This window comes from Rousettus aegyptiacus, unplaced genomic scaffold, assembly GCF_014176215.1.
Source record: "Rousettus aegyptiacus isolate mRouAeg1 unplaced genomic scaffold, mRouAeg1.p scaffold_m13_p_9, whole genome shotgun sequence".
Taxonomy (NCBI): Eukaryota; Metazoa; Chordata; class Mammalia; order Chiroptera; family Pteropodidae; genus Rousettus; species Rousettus aegyptiacus.
In genome coordinates, this window is record NW_023416312.1 from 21,062,558 (window position 1) to 21,086,677 (window position 24,120).

At 32.9% G+C, this 24,120-nt stretch overlaps 1 protein-coding gene across 4 annotated transcripts in view; it reads left to right on the top strand.

Moving 5' to 3' along the window:
- Positions 1 to 21,845, top strand: part of CFAP47 (cilia and flagella associated protein 47) — a 364,825-nt gene extending 342,980 nt beyond the window's left edge. For all 4 annotated transcript variants that reach the window (XM_016128242.2, XM_036227120.1, XM_036227121.1 and 1 more), the window contains 4 exons: positions 2,351 to 2,522; positions 7,211 to 7,372; positions 16,539 to 16,707; positions 21,633 to 21,845. In XM_016128242.2, the coding sequence (XP_015983728.2) occupies positions 2,351 to 2,522; positions 7,211 to 7,372; positions 16,539 to 16,707; positions 21,633 to 21,845 (716 nt within the window). The remainder of the gene's footprint in view (positions 1 to 2,350; positions 2,523 to 7,210; positions 7,373 to 16,538; positions 16,708 to 21,632) is intronic.
- The last annotated feature ends 2,275 nt before the right edge of the window (positions 21,846 to 24,120 follow it).

Consider the following 24,120-nt stretch of genomic DNA (forward strand, 5'->3'; position numbering starts at 1 on the left):
TATAAATAAGAAAAAAAATGTTATATTTTTAAAGTATGTTTAGATGTTGGCTGTGGAAGCTCAATTATCTGCCTCATATTCATGAATTTAGCCAAAGCTAGAAAGTTTAAATGAGGCAAAATCTATAGGTCTTAGTGGTTCACGAAAATCTTCAGGGAATGGGAGACAATTAAAAATGTTTTTTTAAAAAAACAAGCCTGTGATAACCATTATATATTGTAAGATAATAAAAAAGAAGTTAGTAAATATTTACATACCTGTTAAAGCACAATTGAAGTTAAATATATATTTACTCTGACTATTAATTTCATGGATTCAAGTGTCTTTGTAAGGGTTTGCTCTACAGGGACAGAATTTTTCTCCAATATTGGAAAAATTATTACAGTAGTCCCAAGGACTTTTGATTTGTCACTTTGAAATTATAATGTGTACTATGGGAAACTACATATATTTAAAGACTTAATTTTTTAAGAAATATTCAAGTATTTTCTTGAAGTTATAAGCTATGCTTGTCATGATGTTAATTTTATCCAACGTTCAGATGATAATTAATTTATACTGACCTAAATGACAGCTCTTATCAATCCAGTTCACATAAAATAACTGTATAGATTGACTCCAAATTAGGAACCTAGCAAAAGTCCTGTTTTTTACTTTGTAATATGACTTTTCCAATAATATGCAGAGACTCTAACAGATCAACTTTAAGACACAATACAGAATGCCAGTTTATCATGATGTTGTCTGACCCGATTCTGTCCATTTCCCTTACCTGCTCATATCAATATATTTGAGTTACAGACAAAGAGGATATGTGTAGTTTGAAAAATATATTCATGTGGTTCCTACTTGTCTCATCCCCACACTCTACTTCCTAGATGATAAGCATATCTTTGTTTTGTACCAATGGATCTTAGAATTGGAATTATGACATCCATAGTAACAGATTTCCCCACAGTGGATTCAGTGCTTCTGACGCTAAATTTAACTTCTAATTTCCTATATTAATTCTGATCCAACCATTCCCATAAAGGCTTTAATAATTAAACAAAAACAGATGCAAATCTCAACTATATACAGTATTTGCTTTTAAAAATAGTATGTTATTTGAATACAATGGAAATTTCATCTCTCATTAAATACTTAAAGTTTTTTTAAATTCTATTTCTCTGTATGGAGTATGGCCTTCTGTGGAACATTTTCATATCCCATCCCCAAAACAAATAGACACATTATATGTAGACATCAATTTAGCTATAGCAAAGAATGGTTATCAATAGGAACAACAATTGCCAATTTATCAATACAATGAAAACCAGCAATTCAGAAGGTCAGATTTATTTTTACATGTGGAAAAAGAAAAAGGAGATCTTGTGAGGGTGTGGGTCAGTCAGTTATTTTTCATTAATAATGTTCACTAAGTAATCATTAAATATGACTTGGGTTTGTTGCAGCCAAGCTTCTTTTCAGAATTCTATTGTAGAAATTATAATCAACTATTTCTGAAAGGTGGCCATCATTTTTGTGAGCCCAAGGATCACTTTTACCTTTATACACTAGAGACAGACTTTAGAAATTAGCTCAGCTGTGGACCAGGTAAAGTCATGATTCTCTGACCCCTTTTTCATGACCCACATGCACCAAACTCCTTTGTTTGGAATTTGGGCTCTTTACATGTACATGGAGAATAAATATAATAGGTGTTTGTGCTTCACTTCTATATGCCAGTCCTGGCTTTAAGGTAATTTTCACTAGTACCTAACAAAACCTTGCTGTAACTTTCCTCTGGTAACCTACTAGTTAAGAATATATGGTTAACCATTTCGTCTATTATACTCCAAGACTAAAATACGAAGAACTTTCTCTTTTATCAAAATAAACCAGAACTTGAAAATCCTGTCCTGAAAGATTGGAATGCTGTTTTAATATTGTTTAAACTTAATTCAAATATTTCTTTACAAATTACATGTCTATAGGTACATGTCTTTAGTACATTTATTATATAGAGCATGTCATATTTGTATTTTATAGTAAATATTGATTATTAATTTTCACTTGGCTATTTCTTGTTTCATAAATCTGAATTTTTTAAAGATTTAAGGATGGTAGGAATTGTCTTTGGCAGGTTTTTTTATATTCATTTATTTATATATTTACCATTTAATAAAAACATACTGAGTACTATTATATACCTGGTAAATACACTAAGCATTATAAATACAAAGCTAAATAACATATAACCTCTCTCTCACTAAATACCTGTGCATGGTTAGTGTTATGTAACCTACCTGATATTCAATCTATACATATTTAATTAAATTGAAATACATTTTAATCTTGATTTTTCTAGGTATACCAATAAAACGTGAATTTGAATATGAAATTATATTTGAATCTGAAGTTATGAAGTCTAACTTGCGATCCAGTGTGGCTTTATATTTGATGAAAAAATCTTATAATATCCGGGCTGAAATGATAACATTGGCTTTCAATCTGATATTTTCACCAACGAAACCATTGAGGTAAACCCCCTTTTACCCTTTTTTTCTTTAAACAATATAATTTCTCTTTTAAACTAAATTGTATTACTCTTTTTCAACTAAATAATATTGATTTTTCTTTCCATCTTTCTATATTTGGTTTGTATTACTTCTTTGATGCTATTGAGGTAAATATTGGAGCTATATTATTTCTAGCTATCAAGCTATGAAAAGTGTTCTGATGAGAAAAAAAGAGTCCAAATGGTTAGAAATCTAAGATATCTTCCTGAATTGTGATCTCTCTAAAGTCATTAGGGTGTAATATTAACAAAAGAGAGCAGTCTGCTTTGTAAAATTAAAAAAAAATACTGCCTTGGCACTATACATTGCAACATCATATTTCTTGATACTTCTCAAGACTAGTTCAAATGATGAAAACGCCTAAACTATGTTCTACTTTGCAATTGCTTTACACTTTTACCACATAAAACCATAACATTGTATATCCATTAGTAAAGTTTAAGAGGATTATATTGGAATGTTAGAATAGTGAGCTTTGAATGTCTATACACTGGAAAGCCTCATGCAGTGTCTTTACTTTTACTTTTTAGGCAACTGATAGATTGTACCTACAAATCCTGTATGATAGATTGCATCTGAAATAGGATTTTATTTATATCTTAATGCAGAGATACTGATCAGAACCACAGAATACACAAAATACAAAATACAGTTTGGCAATGAAAAAACAATTTCAAGTATTACTTGTGCTTTTAAAAATTTCTGTAGTTTAGCTATGTATCTGATGTAGCCAGGCATGTATTTAAAGTAGCTTTGAATACATAGTCCAAAAACTAAAAGATAGGGTCGTCTTCAGGAAGTAGTAATAAAATTAAGCTGCAAGAAGAAAGTACACTATAAACATTGACATTACCCTCTTTTATCTTCCCTTTCATTTTCATAGTTTTCTATATTTGTTAGTATTTTTATACATTTAGGTTTATATTGTTTTAATTTAATGATATAGAAATTACGAGCAACAACCAGAAGGGGAAAATGTTGTCACTAATGAATATGAGCAAAACCAATGTAAATTTATACTCATTTAACAGTTTGTGGATTTAGAGCTTCTTGGTGAATATCTGAGAAACTGATTTAGGATAACTTGTATGTGTGATTTACAAATTTTTACGAATGTTGTGTGTTGTTCTGTTGTAGTTTAATTGTTACCACACTGAGTAATGTGAAATCCACCATCACCCCAGCAGCATAAAAGGGGTCCTCGGTGCTTCCCTGCCAGTGCATTAAAGAATTATAGGTCAGTGAGATTTAGACAAAGAAAGATTTATTGAAAGCGCATTTTAGAAGGAAAAAGGTCACACCAAGGAAGGCTGCAGCCCCATGGAATTCGGGAGGTAAAAAGATAGAGTATGCTCCAGGTGAGGGGCAGGTTACAGGGAAGGCTATAACAGTGCAGAAGTGAGAAGGTCTGTTTATATTCGGACTGTGATGGATGAGAGGTTACAAGGGTGTTCCTAGATGATTCGTACATGAGGTCATTTCGATTGACATTTGGCTATTATGTTACTCTGCCTACTGTGCATGGGGTTACCTAGAATTCAGTCTGTTATAATTAGATTCATGATCTAATTATAACAGACTGAATTCTAGGCATGATTTTATAATATCATAGTCATGATATTATAATGATGGTGTAATGAGGCTGAGGTGAAATAAGGGTTAAAGTAGTCCTTATTGTGTAAGTGTCTGTGCTGGATTAAACCTAGCTATAAGTTTATGGTCCTTCATTCTTTCATTCCTCAGGATGCAGGGGTGATATATAACTATAAAGTGGGTGTTCCAGGGAGGGCCTAAGGAAGGTCTCTGGGGTGGGCCTTTGTTCATTTGTTCCCCTGTCGCTCATGTCTGTCTAACATAATGATTCTATTTTATGCATATATTTGTAAATTCATTCACTTTTGTCATTTCTTCTTCCATATATATTTTGGATGATTCACTGCAAGACACACAGTTAAATGAGAAAAACCAAACTAAAACCAATAGCTCTAAACTATGACAAAGAAGAATAAAAAGTAATTACACCCAAATCATGCTTTACCTAGATAATTAAAATAAGTAGTAAATTAAATTCTACTCTTCCTGATTGGCAAGGAGAAAAATCAAAATTTTCATGTTTTGGTAAAAGAAAAATGTAACATTGTTTCACAACAATAAATACACGGTAATTTTTAGCATCCATCCTTTCACAGAAAAGTGCTGTACGTAACAATATTCAAGGCTCTAAGTGGTAGTTTTACAAAGAAAAACATTTTTCCTAAAGGACTTGACTTTCTCTTATAATAAAAGTCAAGGGTTGAATGCTTAAGAGAAGAATGGTTAATATTGTCATGAATTGGTCTGATGATTCTAATTTAACACAGGTCTAAACATTTGGTTTAAATAGAAAAGTGATAGATATCATTTGTCTTAGGCTATCTTTAAAAAAGAGTAGTTATCTTAGCTTAGCTTTCTCCTGAAACTTTTTAGGTGCTCAGGAGGTGAACGGAATGAGAATCCAAAGTTCTATTTCAGAGTTTGGAGGAGATAACCGGGAATAAGAAATATCACATATGTACATTATTAGGAATCCACAGTATTGACCATAAAATGGTTCATATGGTCATCCCTGAAATTGAGTGTTCTTCCTCAATACGGAACAAAAAATGGCTTCCACTAACTTCAAAGATTGGCCTGCAGAATGAAGTTAGTCAACATTGTTCATTTGAACATGTTCATTCATATATTCAAAAATCATTTAGCATCTATGAAAGAGACAAGATCCCTGCACTTTTTGATTATGTAGCTTAGTGAGAAAAATAAGTAACAGAGAAATAAATGTATAAGTAAATAGTAACATTTCAGATTATCCTGAGAGGGAAATAAATAAGGAAAAATAGATGTATATCAGATAAGTGGACAGTTAAGATTCCATGAAAAGTTGATGTCTGAACAAATACTTTATGGATAAGAAGAGCTTGAAAGAGTATTTGAGACAGAGGCCATGGGACAGGAAAACATTGGGCATGAACATTGAATAGTAAGGAGGCCAGCGTTTCTTTAATGCAGTGAGCAAAGGAGAAAGTAAGGTTAGAAAGTTTGGCCAGGATCTGATCACATAGGGTATTGAGGCTGTGGATTTGTATTTTTTGCTAGAAACAGTTGGAAATGACTGAAAGATAAATTTTGGGGGACTGATTTAGGGCAACTTGTGCACATGATTCATAAAATTCTCTAAGTGCTCGGTGATGATCTGATGTTGCTTAACAATTCTATGTGCATATACATTTAAGACTGCTATTCCTTGCTCCAAATGAATTTGGTGTGGTTCAAAAGTAGATACAGAGTTAAATAAGAAAAACCAAAATAAAAGAATAGCTTGAAAGTATAGAAGTCCTCTCCTCTTTGGAAGATGGCAAGCGTAGAAGCTGGGAGATCAGTTATTGAAATAGTGCTCTTGAGTAGTGCTGAGAGGAATATAGTTTCATTTACTAAGATAGAAGAGTATGAGAGAGGTATAGGTTTAGGGTTTACATTTTTCATATATGTTCAATAATATATATCGGTCATCATAGGCTAAGTTAGTATTCCACTGTTTCAATGCAATACACTTATTGTTGTTACCGGCATTCTATTGAAGGATTTTTTTTTATTTTGGCACTAGTTTTTTTATAGTATAAATAATGCAGCAGTGAACATCCTTATAATATCATTTCTTGAATCTTCAAGACATGCCTCTGGGAGAAATTCCCTATAGTGAAATTGCTGGTTTAGTGTGTGCAACTTTCAAATTCGGTAAGGTATTGTTCAGTTGTTCCTAAATGGTTGAATAAGTTTATAGTCCTATCTAAAGAGGATAAGAGTTCCAGGACTGTTTTTTCAGACAGTTTTACATAAGATTGTGATTTCTTTGTCCAATCTGACATAATACTGCAACCACACCATTACGTGTTTGAGTCATTTCCACCATTACGTGTTTGAGTCATTTCCACCTAAGCAAACAAATGGATAACCATTCCTTAACTTTAACTACTGCTCTATGTTTCCACTCTTCTTAAGAGCCAAAGGCTTAGAAAGGCTATCTCTACTCTCTTCATTAATTTAGCTGCCGCTCATGTTATTGTGTAAGATGTTTGTCATCTTTATTGATTACAATTTAATTTTTTAAAAGCTTCAATTTAACTCAATTTTATGGGGCTTTAAATATTCACAGAAAATATAATTTGTCTATGTGAATCAGGTGTTGAAAAAACTTTTCATAGTGTTTCCTTCTGAAGAGAAAATCCCTGTATGGAATATCTGTTATCATAACACTTGGGTCCATTTGTCAATCTCCCCTTAGATTCTTAAATACTTTGATATTCGATGCTCATTACAGAAAATTTGCAGTTAATTCTGCATATTTTACTGGTTCTTAGTAAATAACTAGAACATAGATAAGATGTGCTACAAAATACCTAAAAGGAGAATGATAATATAACCTGTGACTTAAAAATTAATCTTAAAGTATAATTAACAGTCATTTACATTTTTTTAAGAATTAAAAGTCCCAGCACCTTTACTGAAACCACAAGGTTTGCTTACATTTTCACCTTAAAGATTGATCTGGCTATATTGTATTCCTTTTGCCTGTTTTCCTGTAGTATCCTTTATAATCTCTTTTTCTTTCCAAGATCTGAAATTACACTGAAAATAGAGTGCATAACAGATGGGATCTGGCAGTTTCCCATAATGCTGATTGCTACTGAACCTGATGTGGATGATGTCATTAATATTGAAGGGGCTGGTTTATATAAGGAATCTGTTGTTGACTTCACGCTGACAAGTAGGAAGAGGTAATATATATTAAGCAAGAATATGTAACTGGTTTTGCGATTGTAATTTATGCTGGGAAACAAAATTTAAAATGGAAAATTCTATCATTTCATCTTTTGCTGGTTAAGCCAGAGCAGTATCGCTTCTATGAATCAAAGCTTTATATATTTCATGATTCATATTTAAAAACTTGAAAATAGGTGAAGCGAAGACCACAAAACAAGAAGCAAAAGTAAATAATTACATATTGAAATTTAGGACAATATTTCTCTGTTTTCCAAAGGGTGTTTTCATGTATTCTTATTAAATAGATGGAATATTTTTAAGTAAATTCTAATGGTTTGGAGTTATCAAGTGATTCAACTAAGTAGAAAAGATTAGGTAACATATTAATTTTATTTTCTGTATTATTATTCTGCTCGGCCATAGCTTTGTTATACTTGTGATAACATAGGAAGCATGACCACAGTACTTTGACCTATCTCACATGTGAAATATATTTTTACAGCTTTTTTGAAGTATAACTTGCCCACTTAAGTGTACCTTTCAACAATATTTTTTTTGAAAATTTATAGAATTTTCTATCATGACCACATTTCAGGTTTATGACTTTCCCATCTCCTCCAAAATTTCCCTCAAGTTCCTTTGCAATCAACCCCCATTCCCACCCCCAGTCTCAAAGAAAGCTCTCTATCTCTGTGATGTTGTCTTTTACAGATATTTAATATAAATAAAATCATCCAATATTCAGTTTTTAAACTTTTTTTGAAAGCAATTTTAGGTTTACAAAAAAACTGACAGGAGGGTACAGAGATTTTTCTTATACCCCCTTTACCACACATGCAAAGATAGGCTCCGCCAATATCAAGCTCACCAGAATAGTACTTTTTTGACAAGAATAAACCTAAATTGACATATCATAACCATGCCAACCAAGTCCATAGCTTACCTTAGGGTTCACTCTTACTGTTGTACATTTTATAGGTTTGCACAAAAGTGTAATGACATATATCCATGATTATATTATACAGAATATTCTCACTGCCCTAAAATTCCTTTGTGTTCTCTCTATTCATCTCTCTTTCGTCCCCCTGGCAACCACTGATCTATTTTCTCAATGGTTTTGCTTTTTCCAGAATGTCATAGAATTGTAATCATAGAGTATGTAGACTTTTCAGATTTGTTTGTTTTACTTAGTAATATGCATTTGAAGATTATCCATGTCTTGATAGCTCACTTCTTTTTAGCATTGAAAAATATTGCATTATCTAGGTGTACCACATTTTATTTATTTATCCATTCACCTACTGAAGGACATCTTGGTTGCTTCTAAGATTTGGCAATTACAAATAAAGCTGATATAAGCATCTGGGTGCAGGTTTTAGTGTGGACATAAAGTTTTCAACTCTTATGGGTAAATGCCAAGCAGCGCAATTGTTAGATCCTATGGCAAGAGTATATTTAGTTCTGTAAGAAATCAACAAATTGTCTTGCAAAGTGGTTGTACCATTTTGCACTCTCAACAACAATGAATGTGTGTTTATGTTATTCCACATACTCACAGGCATTTGATGGTGTCAGTGTCCTGGATTTTGGCCACTATGATACAAGTATAGTGGTATCTCATTGTAGTTTTAGTTTATATTTTTCTGATGATGTATGATACGATGCATCTTTTCAAATGTTTGCTTGCTATCTGTATATCTTCTCTGGTGGGGTGTCTCTTAAGGTCTTTGGCCCATTTTTTAAAGGGCTGTTTTCTTTCTCCTTGTTGAGTTTTAAGAGTTCTTTGTATATTTTTGCGTACTAGATGTGTCTATTATCAGATGTGTCTTTTGTAAACATTGTCTCCAAGACTGTCAGTATCTTATAATTCCTTTGATATTGTCCTTCACAGAGTAGAATGTTTTAATTTTAATGAAGTTCAATTTATTGATTATTTCTTTCATTAATTGTGTCTTTGCTATTATATCTAATAAGGCATTACTATACCCAGAGTCATCTTGGTTTTCTCTTATGTTAACTTCTAGTTTTATAGTTTTGTGTTTTACGTTAGATTTACTATCCATTTTGAGTTAGTTTGTGAGAAAAGAGTAAGGTCTTTGTCTAGATTAATGTTTTTTATGTATGGATGTCCAATCGTTCTAGCACCATTTGTTGAAGAGACTATCTTTGCTCCATTGTATTGCCTTCGCTCCTTTGTCAAAGATCACTTGACTATATTTACTTGAGTCTATTTCTAGTCTCTCTTATATTCCATGATCTACTTATTCTTTCACCAATACCACACTGTCTTAATTACTGTAATAACTTTAGAGTAAATCTTAAAGTTGGGAGATCAGTCCTCCAACTTTGTTCTTCTCCTTCAATACTGAGCTGGCTATTCTGAGTCTGCTTCTCTGTATAAAATTTAGAATCATTTTGTTGATATCCATAAAATAACTTACTAGGATTTTGATTGGAATTGCATAGGATCTATAGGTCAAATTGGGAAAGATGACATCTTGACGACATTAAGTCTATCTATGAATATGGACTATCTCCATTTATTTATTTATTATATGATTTTACTATCAGAGTTTTGTAGTTTTCCTCATATAGATCTTGTACATATTGTTAGATTTATACCTAAGTACTTCATGTTTGGGGGTGCTGCTAATGTAAATGGCCTTGTGTTTTAAATTCTACTTGTTCATTGTTGGCATATAGGAAAGCCGTTGACTTTTGTATATTACAATCTGTACTAGAATTTACCAATGAACCCATATGGATCTGCTGTTTTCTCTTTGTGAAGGTCATTAATTATTGATTCAATTTCCGGCCTACTTAGATCATCTATTTCTTCTTGTGTGAGTTTTGGCAGATTGTACCTTTCAAGAAATTGGTCCATTTCATCTAGGATATCACATTTATTTGCATAGAGTTGTTCATAGTATTCTTTTATTATCCTTTTGATTTCCATGGGATCTATGGTGATGTCCCTCTTTCATTTCTGATATTCGTCATTTGTGTCCTCTCTCTTTTTTTTATTAGTTTGCTTAGCTAGAGGCTTATAAATTTTATTGATCTTTTCAAAGAACTAGCATATGGATTCATTGATTTTCTCTATTGATTTCCTATTTTAGATTTCATTGATCTATTCTCTAATTCTTATTATTTGTTTTTTGTTTATTTTTGGTTTAATTTGCTCTTTTTCTAGTTTTTAAGGTAGAAACAGATTATTTATCTAAAATATTTCTTCTTATCTAACATATGCATTTAGTGCTACAAATTTCCTTCTAGAACAGTTTGCTCTACATCCCATAGATTTTGATAAATCATGTTTTCATTTTCATTTTGATCAAAATATTTTTTAATTTTTCTTGAGATTTCTTCTTTGACTCAGATGTTATTTAGAAGTGTGTTGTTTAATTTGCACATATTTTGAATTTTTCAAAATATCTTTCTGTAATTGATTTCTAGTTAAATTCTCTTGTGGTCTGAGAACAGACATTATATGATTTCTTTTTTTTTTTTTAAGCATCGTTTGTGGCCCAGAATGTTGTCCGTCTTGCTGAATGTTCCATGTGAAATTGAGAAAAAAGTAAATTCCGCTGTTGTTGTAGGAAATAGTCTATAGGTGTTAATTATATCCAGTTAGTTGATAGTTTTGTTGAGTTCAACTATATCTTTACTTATTTTCTGCCCACTGGATCTATCTGTTTCTGAGGGGCACTAAAGTCTCCAGCTATGACAGTGAATTCACATCTTTCCTTGCAGTTCTATCAATTTTTACTTGTAGTTTGATATTCTGTTATTAGGTGCATTCTTGTTAAGAATTACTATGTCTTCTTGGAAGATTGACCCCTTTATCATTATGTAATGTCCTTCTTTATCCCTGATAATTTTTCTTTCTTTGAAGTCTACTTTGTCTGAAATCCATATAGTCATTCTTGCTTTCTTTCGGTTAGTGTTAGCATAGTGTATTTCAATCCATCCCTTTGCTTTTAACTTATATTTGTCTTTATATTTAAAGTGGGTTTCTTATAGACAACATATAGTTGGGACATGAATTTTAATGATTTTTAATTTTTAATTAAACTTGACATACAATATTATATTAGTTTTAGGTGTACAACATAGTGATTAGACATTTATACAACTTACAAAGTGATCACTCCAATAAGTCTAGTTCAGCCATATTTTTTGATCAACTCTCACAGTCTGTCTTTTAATTGGTATATTGATATAGCTGTATTAATATGTACCATATTCATTACTGTTTTTATTTGTTGCCCTCATCCTTTGTTCCTATTTTTGTCTTCCATTTCTTTTCTGTCTTATGTAGTTTTAATTGAATATTTTATAGGATTCCATTTTGTGTTATTTTACATATATCTATTTTTACATTTTTTAGTGGTTGCCATAGAGTTTGCAATATATATTTATAAGTAATGCAAGTCCACTTTCAAATAACACTATGCACTTCATAGGTAGTGTGAATATAATAACAAAACAATCCTAATTTCTTCCTCTTGACCCTTGTTTTATTGCTGTCATTCATTCCACTTATATGTAAGTATACATAAGCATACATCTATATCTATATATATACATAATGATACATAATCAAATATATTATTGCTATTATTTTAACAAACTCATCTGTTAGATCAATTAAGAATAATACAAATAAGGTTTTTCTTTTACTGATACTTATTCTTTCTTCCATGATTTTCCTTTCTTCAAATTTCTGACCTGTACTATTTTTCTTCTCTCTATAGAACTTTTAATGTTTCTTGCAAGGCAGGTCTACTGGCTACAAATTCTTTCATTTTTTTTTTTTTTTTGGTCTGAGGAAGTTTTTATTTCTCCTTCATTTTTGAAGATATTTCCACTGGGTACAGAATTCTGGGTTGCTTAGGTTTTTTGTTTAGTTTAGTTTAGTTTAGTTTAGTTTAGTTTAGTTTTGTTTTATTTTGTTTTCTCTCAAAACTTTAAATATTTCACTCTACCCTCTTGCTTACATGGTATCTGAGAAGTCAGATGTAATTTTTATGTTTGTTCCTCTGTAGGTAAGGTATTTTTCCCCTCTGTCTTCTCTAATTTGAAAATTAGATGCTTAGATGAATTGGTCGGAGTAGGGGGCATTTATCTTGCTTTGTGTTCCCTCAGCTTCCTACATCTATGATTTAGTGTCTGTCATTAATTGGGGGAAATTCTCAGTTATTGTTGTTTCAAATATTTCTTCTGTTTTTTACTCTTTTCTTTTTTCTGGTATTGCCATTATATGTATGTTATATCATTTGTAGTTGTCCCACAGTTCTTGGATAGTCTTTGTTTGTTTTTATTTGTTTGTTTGTTTGTTTTCAGTTTTTGTTCTCTTATCTTTTCAATTTTCAAGGATTCTATTGATATATCCTCTAGCTCAGAGAGTCTTTCCTCAGTTATATCCAGTCACTAGTAAGCCCGTTAAAGGCAGCCTTTATTTCTGATAGTGGCGTTCATTTATCTCAAACATTTCTTTGTGTTTCTTAGGATTTCCATCTCTCTGCTTACATTGCCCATCTGTCTGTTCTTGCATGCTGTCTACTTTATCCACTGGAGCCCTTAGCATATTGATCATAGTTGTTTTAAATTCTCATTCTAATAATTCCAACATCCTTGCCACATCTGGTTCTGATGTTTGCTCTGTCTCTTCAAATTATGATTTTTACATTTTGATGTGACTTGAAATGTTTTATTGATAGCCAGACATGTTATACTGGGTAAAAGGAACTGCTGTCAAAGACTTTTAGTAACATGGTCGTGAGATGTGGAAGAGGGAGAATTCTATAATCCTATTATTAGGTATCGATCTTTTAGTGAGCTTACGCCTCTGGACTGTTAACTTCACAAGTGTTTCTCAGTTTTTCTTCCCACTTAAGTGGGACAGCATGGCTAGATTGGGCTGGAGTTGGGTATTTCATCCTCAGGTCACTTAGGCTCTGATAATACTTTAGCATGTTAGGCCCTGGTTAACTAGATATCCCTGAGTGCAGATCCTGTTAAGATGAACAGAGTGCTCTGGAATATTTCAGAATATTTCCTTCCCCACCCCCCATCAGCAGGAAGCATGAGGATTTTTTTTTCTCTGTGTTGACTGCGGGGATATGCTCAAGCTACTGAAGGTAAATATGACAATATTGTGGGGGGCTCCATATGACTGGGTCCCCTGGAGTTTTTAACTCTCAGACTTGCCTATACTGAGCCTCCAGGAATTAGTCAATTACAGTTCAGGTTTTCTGATTCTGGTGCTGGTTCCTTTGGCAGTTTCCACTCCTGAGTCTCTGTTCTGGTAAGCTATGCCTCTTTATATTTGCCTTTCTGTCTAATCTTGAGATCAGCAGTTTGCCCTTGTTCTTTCCCTCTCTTTTGGATCAAAGATTTTTTGATTTTTCCATCTGTTCAGCTTTTTACTTGTTAGAAGAAGTGGCAACTTCCAAGTTCATTACTTGCATAACTGAAAACCAAAATTCCAATATATATACTTTTGCTTCTGACTTCTTACACTATTTGTATCTGAAGTTTAATAGCTTTCATGAATAAGCAGCTCTCAGTCTGTTGGATACATTAGGTCAATTTCCAGAATGCTGAAATGGTTATTTTTAAGTTTGTCCAGCTTTATAGTTCCTTTTGTGGGAGAGGATTTGTTAACCTCATCCAGTCAACTAGAAGTGAATCCTGTACAGAATGGTTTAAACACACTATAGTTGCTTATAAATGTTCCCTGAGAGTCTATATTTAAAGTACTAACTAGGGTATGATGGTAATTACTCTAATTTTCTTTACTACAGGGCCTGTGTAGGTCATATCCCTTCTTAATGATAGTGAGATTGTTTGCTGATCACAGAAAGCTAAGCTTTGATGAATGGAGAATGAACAGTTTCATGTTATTGGGTCATAGTGAGCACATTCCATTGTTAGGCTGTATAAGACTTGAGACGTGGAGTATGGGAAGGCAGCAGTTAACTTACTAGTTTGATTTATTTCTAAATAACAAATAATTTTCCTCCCTGTATTTCATGATGGTTCATGCTAGCCCCTGTATGTACCATAGAAATTCACTTTACAAAGGTACCAGACATGCCTGAATACATTTTATGTACTTGGTTCAAAATGAATGATGGACAGTTAAGTATATAATCACCTGTTATATTTGGAGCTCTGGGTTTCACTTAACCATCTTGAATCTGTGATAGTCTTATTCAACAACTTCCAAAGATATTTCAAGTTATTAATTATTTTGGTTTAGATATAAATTGACTTAATGCATTCAAAAAGTTTTCCACTGGCTTCCTAATAACCAATAATTTCCTCCAATGCGATATTGGCCAAAAAAAAAGTTGGAAATAAGCCCCCAAAATTATATTTTTCAATTATACACAATATTGTTACTACTTGCGACTCTTAATTTTATCTCACTAATACCATTCTAGTTTAGATGGTTTTCAGTTCTTGTTTGAGCTATTGCATTTACATCATTAGATTCTCTTCTTGTAGTTCCTTTCATTCCAATACATTTTATACATTGTAGTAAAACCAATCTCCTTCAAACAATGTTATTAATATGAAACTTCCCTTGTCAAAAGCATTTGGCAGTTCTCTGTTTCTTATCCAAGGTGGCATCTAAATTATACACGCTGTTTGTGGTCGTAGCCCACTCAGACCTACACGATTTCCTCTCTGTGCTGTCTAAAACAGATCTTCTTCAGTCTCATGGGGGAAAAGTCACTGTTCTCAGAGCTTGTCTTATCCATTACTCCTTCTCACTAGTCTTCATTTTCTTTCTGCTTCTAAAATGTTCTTCTTATCATCTCTCCAACTTTCCAGATTCTATTCATTGTTCCTCTCATCACAATAAAATCTTGCTTGACCAGTAAAACCTTAAACTCCTATAGCACTGTGTAAACTAATAATTTTCTTTTAACGCATGTACTTTATTTTCCCAGCTAGGACACACACACACACACACACACACACACACACACACACACACACACCACACACACCATAGGCAATTTATAGGTTTTATTTCTTTATAATTTATCCTATGTCTTTTGTATTTCCAGTACTGGAATTTGTCCAGAATTGGATCAGGCATCATTACTTAGCACTGGTAATAAAATGTTTCAAAACAACAACAATCATAATGATGACTAAATTAATATTGATTAATCCTTATAGAGCACTTATCACATGACAGGCACTGATTTAATAGCTTTATAGGAATTTATTTCATTTAATAGATATGAAAACTGAGGTACAAAAAGGCTAAGTGATTTGCCTGGCATCATGTACCCAGATAGAGCTAGAATTCCAATCCAGGCCATCCATATCCATAGTCCACTTTTTCAAACCCTATGTCAAGTCACTTAATACACATTTGGTGAATGGATAAGTACCAACCTGAACCTCCCATCTCTTCGTGTATGTTTCACTGATGGATCTGCTCTAGGAAACTGTTCTTTACCTTCTACCTGCATCTCCCTTGTCAGTTTGGATTTTAAATTCCTTACTCACAACATTCCATGCACTGTGCCTCTCTCCAACTTTTTTACACCAAGAAGTTCCTCAACTTCTTTCACAGCCTTCATCTCAAATATAGACATCCTTGACATTAAGATTATCACTTGAATCTTAAATGTCACTCAGTTCACTTCAGATCGTAGCAACCTATCTTCAGGCCCAAGAATCTTTAATGAACCTGTAAAGTATTTTCATCTTACCTCACAGGTGGAAAACTAAAGGAGAGTGAGCAAATGTTACATTGGAATAGTAGTAGAAACAAAGGCTTTATAATAGCTTTTGTGGTCAGGCATTTTAGATATGAATTATTTACAAATGATCGAGTTTTTAGGACATTGAGTTATTCCAGTTTTTATAGGGAAAGCATTTTGTTCTTTGTACACTATAAGATGTGATTGAAAAAAATTTAAGATACCATTTTATCACCCTGGGGAGAATGACACTCTTCAGTAATTTTTAAAATGCCTCCTTGCTATTATTCTGTAAGAATAAAGTAATGTGTAAGACTCACAGCTGCACGCAGCATTAGTGTTTAACTCTAGTCCAATACAGCAAGATACAAACTCTATCCATCAAGTTCTCACAAAAAGAATGGGGTAATGATAAAAGTTAAAGATGATATTTATATTTTTGTTCCAGATATGCTGAGCCATTCACTGCATACTTCCTATCTGGCAGTGATCCCGAGTTTTTTGTAAAACCTCAGTCTGGAAAACTTGCTCCTTTTGACAGTGATGGAACTGTCATTATCGTTGGTTTTAAACCCAGAATGTATGGTAAGAAATACAAAGCAAGATTAGTAATAGAGGTGAGTTCTGTAAAGGCTATAGTAAAAGATGTTTCATGTCAGTAAAGGCATCTGGGGAGAAAAGGTTTCACCCAACGATCACAGATAAAGAATAACAACATTACCTTGCAAAAGTCAATATATTTCAACTGCTCTTATTTTAATTTCCTTTTGTCCAGTAAAGAACTTTTATATATGGACTATAACAAAAAAGTTATCATTATCAGTGGACAGTAAGAAATGATTTCCCTTCCATATTAGGGAATGTTTAAAAGACAGATAATTACTACAAAGTGATTTGTACATTAATATAATGTTTTGTATAATAACTCATTTAAGAACTTTAGGTGACTTGAGACAGAGATTTTTGGAACTTTTAATTAAGGTATAAGGTATTATCAAAATATTAAAGTCAAAAATGAAATTAAATAGGAGATAAAATTTATTTTGCATTTAAAAAACAATGTAAAATGGGTTCATATATATTAATATAAAAGTCTGTTAATGTGATCATTTCATTAAAAGTTAAGGTAAACACAATTTGTAAAACTTGGTAAACAAAATTTCTCCATAAAGTTTCACACCTATATTTTACTAAGAACCCTTAGGCTAAAGACAACTTTCAAATTATTTATGAAAAATATACCACTGTCTATTTCAGTAGCACAGGCACAAAGGACATATAGTCATGTTTCATGACACAATTACTGATGCCAAAGCGATCACTAGACTTTTAAATAAGATACTAATTAGGCAGTGCCATGTGCAGAAAAATGTGTTGTTACTACTTAATTGAAAAGAGAAAAGAATAATGTTGAGTATTGTTTGAGACAATTATTTATATTTTTTATCTTTCTAAGAGTTTTTATAATACAGGCCATAAAAATATAAGGCCTCTGGAGTCTTGCTGCACATAGCCCTTTGCTGCATTGATACTTGATTTTAAATGATTGTATTGGTGTTCCTACTTTTTAAGAAATGAAGGTCTGCTTTTAATCCGAGGAGATTAAATGACATTTTTAAAAATAGACTTACAAATTAAAATAGTGTACTGTGGACATTTCTGAGATTAACTAATTAGGAGAGTTTGCCAACTAAGTCTGTGCCTAGTTTCCCTATGTTGATTTGACAATTCAATCACTGGCAGCAGAATTGACAAAATTTTGTGAGAGAATAGTGTGGTATATGGCATCAGCTGAGAAATTAATATTTTCATTTAGTCTGAAGTGGTACAGTTTGATAAAGCCTATGTGGAGGAAATTGAAATGTGTTTAAGAAATCATTATTTTATTGATTTTATTATGGAAAATGCTAAATATGTATAGAAATAGAATAATTTCCATGCTCTGTCATCCAATATGAAGACTAATCAACTCATGGCCAATCCTGCTTCAAGTATATTTCCACACTCTTCCCCACCTTCCATATTATTTTGAAGAAAATCCTAGACATCCTATTATCTGCAAATATTTTCTGTTCATCTCTAAAAGATAAAAATTGTAACCATGATATCATCATCACATCTAAAAATGAATAATTCCTTAATATCTGTACATATAAAATATCCATTTAGTGTTCAATTACTAACTCATAAATCTCATATTTCTTTAACTTAAAAATATATGTATAGACTTATAAGAAATTGCAAAAATAGTACATAGAATCCTGAGAATCTTCCTCTCTGTTTTTCCCAATGCCGACATCTGATATAGCTATAGTAAAATACCAAAACAAGGAAATTGATTTTGATAAAATACTGTTAACTAGGCTAGAAACCTTCCATTTTCAACATTTTCACATGCATTTGTGTAGGCGTGTGTGTGGTTCTAGGCCATTAGAATCCATGTATAGATGTCACAACTGAAGAAACAGAACTTTTCCATCACAGCAGAAGAACTATATCGTGCTAACCCTTTTATAGTTGTGTCCAATCCCATAACCCCCTCCCTTCCCCTGGCAGCCATGAATCTTTTCTCCATCTTTATGATTTTGTAATTTCTAGAATATTATATAAATGAAATCATACTCCATGTAACCTTTAGAGATTAGCTATTTGTGCTTAGTATAAAGCCCTTGAGATTCATAAGAGTTATCACATATATCAAATCAATGATTTTGAAATCATGGTTCAAACATTGTCTATCTGACTCAAAAACCCTGCTCTTAATGACAACATCATGATAAATGTGAAGAATTTAAAAACTTAATTCATTATCTAAATAAAAATTATTGTTTACATTATTATGTTTAATCAATTTTAAACATTTAAGTCAATTAATATTTGTAATATATATGAAACATGCAATCTTCATTGCGCTTCACTTGGAAATAAAAATGAGAGTTTTTAAGAATAGTTTAGTTACTAGCCTACACAAACTTCAACAATCATGTTAGCAAGCTTCATAAGTTCCCTTTCAATTAAACTATATTTAAAATGATTAAAAACTGCCTTTTCCTCACTATTAAACAAGGCATATAGCACTAGCTTTGGGAGACTTAATTTGATCAGACTGTTAAAAAAAACAGTGCTACTCAAAGAGAGTACATGGCCCACTCAACTTTCAATAGTAGACATGATAAATATTAGTTTATATAAAAATGTGAGAACTATCATAATTTTCCAAGATAAAACATAATGCTTGCACAAAAGTAATATATATAGTTGGACCTTTATAATGAGATATAACCAGAAATAAATAATATGTATGTAAATGCATTTCTTTTAAGACAATCTATCATTGTCAAGAAACTGTGGGATGGAGATTATATATATATATATATATATATATATATATATATATATATATATATATATTTTTTTTTTTTCCTCCCATAAGCAAATCCCTAAATAATGATTCAAGCCCAAGTAGCATAATTGCTGTCTGATTTCAAGTAACAGATGTAGGGAAGCCAGGATGCAAAACAAAAATGAATGGAAACCAATAAAGGGTGCTTTATCAAGACAACTACCACAGTGGGCAACTGAAATTTAATCCCATGGGAGCTTTCTGGGAACTAGTGTAGAACTCACACCTTAGAATATTTATAGAAGGAGCCAGGGAGTTGGGATATTTATATACCAAATGCCACTGTTCAATCATTGATTGAGGAATGCTCCCCGGGATTATTAATCCCCTGGCAGCAGAGAAGGCTTCTGGAGTTTCTGTAAAACAGTCAACGAAGTACAGATAATGGTGATTGGAACTTGGGACGGGCAATGAAATGAAAACAACTGAGGTATGTGCGTGGGCACAGACCACATCTGCTAATGGATAATCAGTTGTTTCCATCCATAAGAATATGCCCTTTAAAATGTAATTTTGGGCAATTGTTCTATGAGGTCATCGGCTTTGACTGATTCCTTTTCAGGCTAGAGAGATATTACCTAAATATGGAAATTGCATCTGTTTAAAAAATAGTTGTCTTTTAAATTTTCATTTAATAATTAATTGAGGAGTATAGTTATTAATTTGGCATTCTTTTTGTAATAATTAACACTGGTTCTTTGGGGAATTAGTAACACAGAGGTATTGATTTATTCTTATATTATTTTAACTTAAAGTGAGAAAATATCGAGATATCTTTACAGTGTTTTGAAAAATGAATAATTGTTTTTATTCACAATTAGATTGAAAAAGTTAACTATACATATGAGAACTGTAATATTTAATCTTCATACAATAAACATATTATTATCATACCGATTGTTAGAATAAAGGACATGAACAAATATGTTTTATATTTGAATTATATGTTATATGTACTATATGTAAATATATATACACAGCCAGCATCACTTATTACAAAATATTTGTATCTTAAATGCATATAATAACATTCGGGACTTTTAAAAAAGTGTTCGTATAATTATTTTCAAAGGGTCTTGGAGATGTGTTGGGTGAAGGTACAAATCCCTAAGTGTACTTCCCATTTATACTCACTAGGTTTCAGATAGGAGTGTACATCCTTTCATATAGCTCACTCAGGCGTACCCACTAAGTGTAAGGCATGAGTGTGGGTCTCTTCAAGTATCTCGTCCATTTGTATTCATGAAGTGGATCACTTGTAATGTAAAAATATACAATAACATATGCATCATTACCAAAATGTACCTTTTTTTTAATTGAACATCCTTATATGAAGTGAATTGTTATTTAACCCAGTTGTAGTATGGTTCTTGGTTTGTTCTGCTTTTGACTCATTTATTCTAAATATATAATTACCATGAACACTAGATAGAAGGGCCAATTATGATAAAAATAGCACCATTCCAGATGTGCAAGAAATGCCTGCACTTAACATTCTTTGATAGATATTAAACCCTGATGCTACTGCAATATTCACTTGACCGGGACTTATCATGACTGAGTTTTCTGAATTTACATGGTACAAATCTTACTGTGAGGAAGAAGTCCTAGATGAACACAAGCAACATAGGGAAATTCTGCAAGAGCAACGGGATTTAAGTATGAACATGCAGAAAACGCTAGACTGACTAATTTAATATTTTCATTCTGGGCATACATGAAAAAGAGATTAAAGATTTTAAAATAAGTTGCTGCATAAGTTGTACTAACTTAGATTTAGATTATGATTGTCATAATAATTTTGTACTATGCTCAGTAATTTCAAACGGTTATATTATGTACTTTCATAATCTAACAAACAGAAACTCGGCATATTTTACCAGTTGGTTCTATAGCTACACTCAGATTCTCATGTATAGGTTCATCTTTTAAGGTATTGCTTCCAATACATAAAACTGAATGCTTTCCTAAATGTAATTTCCATGTTAATTATTTGTTATTATCGGTGCCATTTCAGTTCTGTACCTTTCCTATACCTTACATGGAAAAGAGAAAGGGTGTTACTTTAGTAAATTTTCACTACATTTTTCTCTGTCCCTGCATATTTTGTATAAAATTTCTCCTTCTTTTTGCTTTCAGACAGAGGAAATGTACAGTTTGTATGCTGTCAATGGGTTCCCTCAAGTAACCAAGTCACCAAAGGATGTAAAAGCCAAAATTGACACTACTAACAAAATGTTGGACAGCAAACCAGTTCCTCAGCGCAATTTTGTCTGTGAAAATATTAACCTCGTAAAGACAGGGGTGTCCTCTACTGTCAAGGGTGCTCCTTTGATGTCAAAGAATAAATAAAAGTTTTTTCCAAAACATTTCTGGTCTTGATCAGAATTGAATATAATTTTTTGATTATAATTTCATCTTTTGGAATATTCATGAGGAATAATATTTCAATTATAATAGATCTTATATGTTTTATATTTTAAATGCTAAATTTATTCTCTGAATATGTTATACCTAATTTCTGAGTTATATGTGTGTTTTAAAATGGACTGGGTGCAAATGTTGGGATTGGTTCACTTTTAAAGGACAGGAGTACTTTTATAGTAAAACTGAAAAATGTGATTTCAGTGACAATACTGTTAATTACTGGTGTTTCTCAATTTCTTATGATGATGATACTTATGAATCTTTAAAACATTAATGAAAAATTAGCATTAATTTTAAGGATTCACCATTTCTTATGTCTTGGAGTATTATGTGCTATCCAATGGATTTTTTTTCTTTTTAGTTATTGGGATTTTCAGTTCTGAAATTGCTATTTGGTTCTTCCTTATATCATCCATTTCTCTGCTGTGTCTATGTCTTTGATGATACTCTCTGTTGTTTCAACCATGTTTATAATTGCTTGTTGAAGCTTTTATTATTTGTTGAAGACGGCTGCTTTAAAATCTTTTATCAGGTCATTCTAATATCTCTGCCACCTTGGTGTTGGGATTTATTGCCTTTTTTCATTCAAATTAAGATCTTTCTGATTAAGATTTTTTATTTGAAACTTCTATATTTTGGATCTTATGAGAATCTGATTCTTATTTAAACCTTCTATTTTAGTTTGTTTCATGTGATAGCACACCGACAGAAGACAAGATAACACCTTGTTACTGCCAAGTGAAGGAAGAAGTCCAAGTTTCCCACTCAGCCTCCATTGGCATCATAGTGCTGGGGGACTGCTTAATACTTCTGGTTGGAGTAGGACTTCCTGCTCCCCACTGGGCTTCAACTGACACCTCTATAAGAAGAGAGCTAGGAGTGCTTTGTTCTTTTTCCTCCCATGGCCTCCAGCAACACTATGAGGATGTCCTCCTCGTGATTGAGAAGTGGCAAAAGTCCTTTCTACCACCCTATCTGGGAAGGGCAGGAACACCTTGTTATTGCAGGGTGTGAGTAGATATCCAGGTCTTCCATGTGTGTCCCCTGACAGTGGGGAGCACAGCCTTATTACTACATAGCAGGAATGAATATGGAAGCCCTGGCCCCCTACTCAACCTTCTCTGATACCACCCTGGAGGGGAGAGAGCATTATGGCACTTCATTGTAGCATGGCAAATGTGAATATAAAGGTCTAGGCCTCCATTTGTCTTTAACAAGTGTAAGACCACTGTTTTTTCTATGGTGTTTGGCTGGAGTAGAGAAGTTATTGTCTGTTTTTTGTCTGCGAGGTTGACCTTTTCCTGGTTCTTTCTTGAGTTCCAAGGTTGTCCTTAGCTAGTCTGCTGCCTTCCCTCCATCTGTGTGTGTGTGTGTGTGTGTGTGTGTGTGTGCGCGCGCGCGTGCACGTGTGTGTGTTTTAGTTGTACTTTTTGGGAGGAAAAAGAATAAATACATTTACTCTAAGAGAAGATATCTAGCTTCAGATTTATTTAATTAACTCAGAGAAAAAAATAACATGGATGTTTTCAGCTCCCTCCAGCATCTTTGTCATCCATTTATTTCAAAAGTCAAAAGGTGCCCAGTGCTATGAACCCCTCTATTCTGTGGGAAGCTGACTCCAGCATGACTAACAGCATGGAATTTTTCTACTATCTGATTCCATTTTGTCAATACCAAGAGAAAATCTAAAGTGTATGTGTCCCGCCCGCGGGACCGGTTATTTGGTGGGAGAACCGAGGAGAACCCAACCTAAAGAAAAGAGGGGTAACACGGACGAGAGAAAAGAGTGGAGGCAAGACAGTATTCTGATCAAGCCTCAAATTTTATTTTGCAAAGCAGCTATATTTATAAAGCAAAAACAAAGGGGGGCAAGCAAAAGGGACTTGTCACAATATAATTGGTCTTCAGCTGGTGCTATGGGGACAAGGGGCAGTGGAAGGAAAGAAGAGGAAAGGGGGTACTGGTCATGTACTGATCGGTCAAGCACAGGTGGTGTAAAACAAAGGAAGTTCTCAGAGTTCTCTGTACAAACATGTTGGTGTCACGGGCTGCTGAGCTGCTATTTGTCTTCTGTTCTTGTGAAGCCCAAGCCCAGCATGTTTTATCCTTAACCCTTAAGGGCCCGTTTAGGTTGTGGCGCCCCTAACATGTATGGACCGAGGTTAAGCCCCAATATAGACAAGTTGAAGTGAACCACATT